Below are 3,974 nucleotides of genomic sequence, written 5' to 3'. Positions count from 1 at the left end.
ATATTGGTGAAATATATCAATAACCAGTAAAAGAATAATTGGTGAAATATATCAATACCCATGTAAAAAAATAATTATTGAAATATATCAATATTCAAATAAAAGGAATAATTGGTGAAATATATCAATATCCAAGTAAAATAAATAATTGGTGAAATATATCAATAACCAAGTAAAAGAAATAATTGGTGAAATATATCAATACACAAGTAAAAGAAATAATTGGTGAAATATATCAATATCCAAGTAAAAGAAATAATTATTGAAATATATCAATATTCAAATAAAAGAAATAATTGGTGAAATATATCAATACACAAGTAAAAGAAATAATTGGTGAAATATATCAATACACAAGTAAAAGAAATAATTATTGAAATATATCAATATTCAAATAAAAGAAATAATTGGTGAAATATATCAATACACAAGTAAAAGAAATAATTGGTGAAATATATCAATACACAAGTAAAAGAAATAATTGGTGAAATATATCAATACCCATGTAAAAGAAATAATTAATGAAATATATCAATATTCAAATAAAAGAAATAATTGGTGAAATATATCAATATCCAAGTAAAATAAATAATTGGTGAAATATATCAATAACCAAGTAAAAGAAATAATTGGTGAAATATATCAATACACAAGTAAAATAAATAATTGGTGAAATATATCAATAACCAAGTAAAAGAAATAATTGGTGAAATATATCAATACACAAGTAAAAGAAATAATTGGTGAAATATATCAATATCCAAGTAAAAGAAATAATTGGTGAAATATATCAATATTCAAGTAAAAGATATAATTGGTGAAATATATCAATAACCAAGTAAAAGAAATAATTGGTGAAATATATCAATATCCAAGTAAAAGAAATAATTAGTGAAATATATCAATACCCAAGTAAAATATATAATTGGTGAAATATATCAATACACAAGTAAAAGATATAATTGGTGAAATATATCAATAGACAAGTAAAAGATATAATTGGTGAAATATATCAATACACAAGTAAAAGATATAATTGGTGAAATATATCAATACCTAAGTAAAAGAAATAATTATTGAAATATATCAATACCCAAGTAAAAGATATAATTGGTGAAATATATCAATATCCAAGTAAAAGATAACTGATTTGATATATCAATAACCAAGTTAAAGAAGTAATTGGTGAAATATATCAATAACCAATAAAAAGATAACTGATTTAATATATCAATAACCAAGTAAAAGATATAATTGTTGAAATATATCAATACACAAGTAAAAGATATAATTGGTGAAATATATCAATATCCAAGTAAAAGATAACTAATTTAATATATCAATATCCAAGTAAAAGATAACTAATTTAATATATCAATAACCAAGTTAAAGAAGTAATTGGTGAAATATATCAATTCACAAGTAAAAGATATAATTGGTGAAATATATCAATATCCAAGTAAAAGATAACTGATTTAATATATCAATAACCAAGTTAAAGAAGTAATTGGTGAAATATATCAATAACCAATAAAAAGATAACTGATTTAATATATCAATAACCAAGTAAAAGATATAATTGGTGAAATATATCAATACACAAGTAAAAGATATAATTGGTGAAATATATCAATAACCAAGTAAAATAAATAATTGGTGAAATATATCAATACCCACGTAAAAGAAATAATTGGTGAATTATATCAATACCCATGTAAAAGAAATAATTGGTGAAATATATCAATACCTAAGTAAAAGAAATAATTAGTGAAATAAATCAATACCTAAGTAAAATATATAATTGGTAAAATATATCAATACACAAGTAAAAGATATAATTGGTGAAATATATCAATATCCAAGTAAAAGATATAACTGATTTAATATATCAATAACCAAGTAAAGGATATAATAATTGACGAAATATATCAATATCCAAGTATAGATTTATATTGATTGAAATTATTCATCATAAAAAGTAAATAAATTTTAAGAATGAATATCATATGAACTGCATGAATGATACCGATACAAAATATAGTTGAATAAAACGTCATGTTAAACCAAAATAAAATAATCTCAAAGTATAATAAAAGTTATGGACAATTATAAATAAAAAATAGCTTACAACAATTTGAAGTATAAGCGAATGATGAAATTTATTAAGTAATAATTTTTGAAGTTAAATTTAAAATTAATATAAGAAATAGTAATTTAAATTCAGATAGCATAACAATACACTTTACAACGATATCTTATGATCAACACAGCTTAGTTAATACAGACTAACAATTGAAAAATGTAGCTCAAACAGGAATTAGCTCAAATGGGAATTAGACCAAACTGGAGGACATCTTTTAATACAAGAATTATTATCAATTGACTCCCAGATATCTTCCAATTTCTTCAGTTTAAATGAAACATAACTTCCCGTACTATTTTGAAGGGAAATAACGTAAAAGATATAACAGGTTATACATGATTTTTCCACTCAAATGAATTTTACAAAGAATACAAAATACAGATATTTCTGTATAAAGCGTTTTTGATGCAGTACGTCTCTGATTTATTGCAATAGACTGATTCATTTCCAGCTAAATGTAGCAGAAAATCTGTTCAAGAATCAGGTTTAACAAAGCATTACATATATACTGAAGTAAAAAATAAAACCAAACCAGACCACCCAATGATTGAATTATTTAGAAACGTGTGTCCAAATACTTTATTTTACATTTGGCATAACGCAATTCACTTAATTTAATGCCTTGACATCTTTGATAGTTTTGGAAATTGGAGAGACAATTTCAGGTTTCATATTGCGAATAACAGACGATGGTAAAAGAACGGAATTATATTTTTATATTATATCTATCTATTGAGTAAATTGGTTTGTTAATATATTCCTTTATCTCTTCAGATCCTTCCCCGTGGTCACAGCGTAATTTCCCGCCATCATTTTGGAACAGTAGCTACCAACATACGGCAGCATCAGCAGCAGCAAGTCTAATGGCATCGCATCATGACTTTCAGTTTCCATCCAACTCATATATTCCTTCATCATTACATGGATTGTCAGGCTTACATCAGGATTCGTGGCCATATTCGTTTTCATCTCAATCACACGGTGTTCAATATCCACATAGACCTCTACATTATGACTTGTCATATCCTTCCATTGCCAGTACTAGTAGATTCAGTCAGAACTATGGTGCTCTGTTTATGCAACAATCAATGAGATCGAACCAGTTAAGTGCCCTCTCTGGACAATGTGATTTTACAAAAGGAAGTGATTCGACTAGATCTAGATTTGCTGATCCGAGATTAGCGAGTGATTTCCCTATAGGTCATACTGCTATTTCAGGTAAGTTCTTTTACAGTTTGAATTACTATTTTGACATTGGTGTCATTATAATTGTCTTGTAGCAAATATTTGAAAACGCTTATTTTCAAATTTTTAAACTGGCATATGCTTCTATGATTTTTTGGTATTTTCAGGTTTAGAGAGTTCCGTATCAGAGGCGGGAAAGGATCTGTATTGGTTTTAAAGTGGTCTTGATGTGGATTATCAAACACGTAACTTTATCGCAATTTACAGACATTTTCACGACATCAGCTATTGACTAAACTAAGCTCAGTAACAAAGACAAAGGATTGTGAGCATTTTCTCAACATCTAACACCAGCAAGTTTAATGATAGGATGTATTGCCAAGCTAGGCACCAAATAGGCTATAACAGTGTTAGCTTGTGGATTATCTTAGTCAAGGTAGAAAATGTGAACTATTTTCCCATAAAATACACAGTCCCGCCTTGTAGTTAATTCTGTTATTTTACAATTTAAAACAATATCATTTAGAGGTATGTATATTCATTACAGTAAATGTTATGGATGACTCAATACTGATGACAGTATAGCAAGGATGTGAAGATCCTTGATATATGACAAACAGTTTTCTGACTCTGCTTTCTGACTGTA

The 3,974-nt window shown here is 26.2% G+C and overlaps 1 protein-coding gene across 1 annotated transcript; it reads left to right on the top strand.

Annotated features, from left to right (window-relative positions):
• Positions 1–3,006: 3,006 nt before the first annotated feature.
• LOTGIDRAFT_175926 (hypothetical protein) lies at positions 3,007–3,545 on the top strand (the record flags this gene model as incomplete). Its single annotated transcript, XM_009063129.1, has 2 exons — positions 3,007–3,361; positions 3,496–3,545. The coding sequence occupies 2 exons, from the start codon at positions 3,007–3,009 to the stop codon at positions 3,543–3,545; spliced, it is 405 nt and encodes a 134-aa protein (XP_009061377.1).
• Positions 3,546–3,974: the final 429 nt, after the last annotated feature.

Source organism: Lottia gigantea (assembly GCF_000327385.1).
Source record: "Lottia gigantea unplaced genomic scaffold LOTGIsca_552, whole genome shotgun sequence".
Lineage (NCBI taxonomy): Eukaryota > Metazoa > Mollusca > Gastropoda > Lottiidae > Lottia > Lottia gigantea.
The sequence above is the reverse complement of the archived record's forward strand: the minus strand, read 5'-3'. Positions and strand labels throughout refer to the sequence as shown.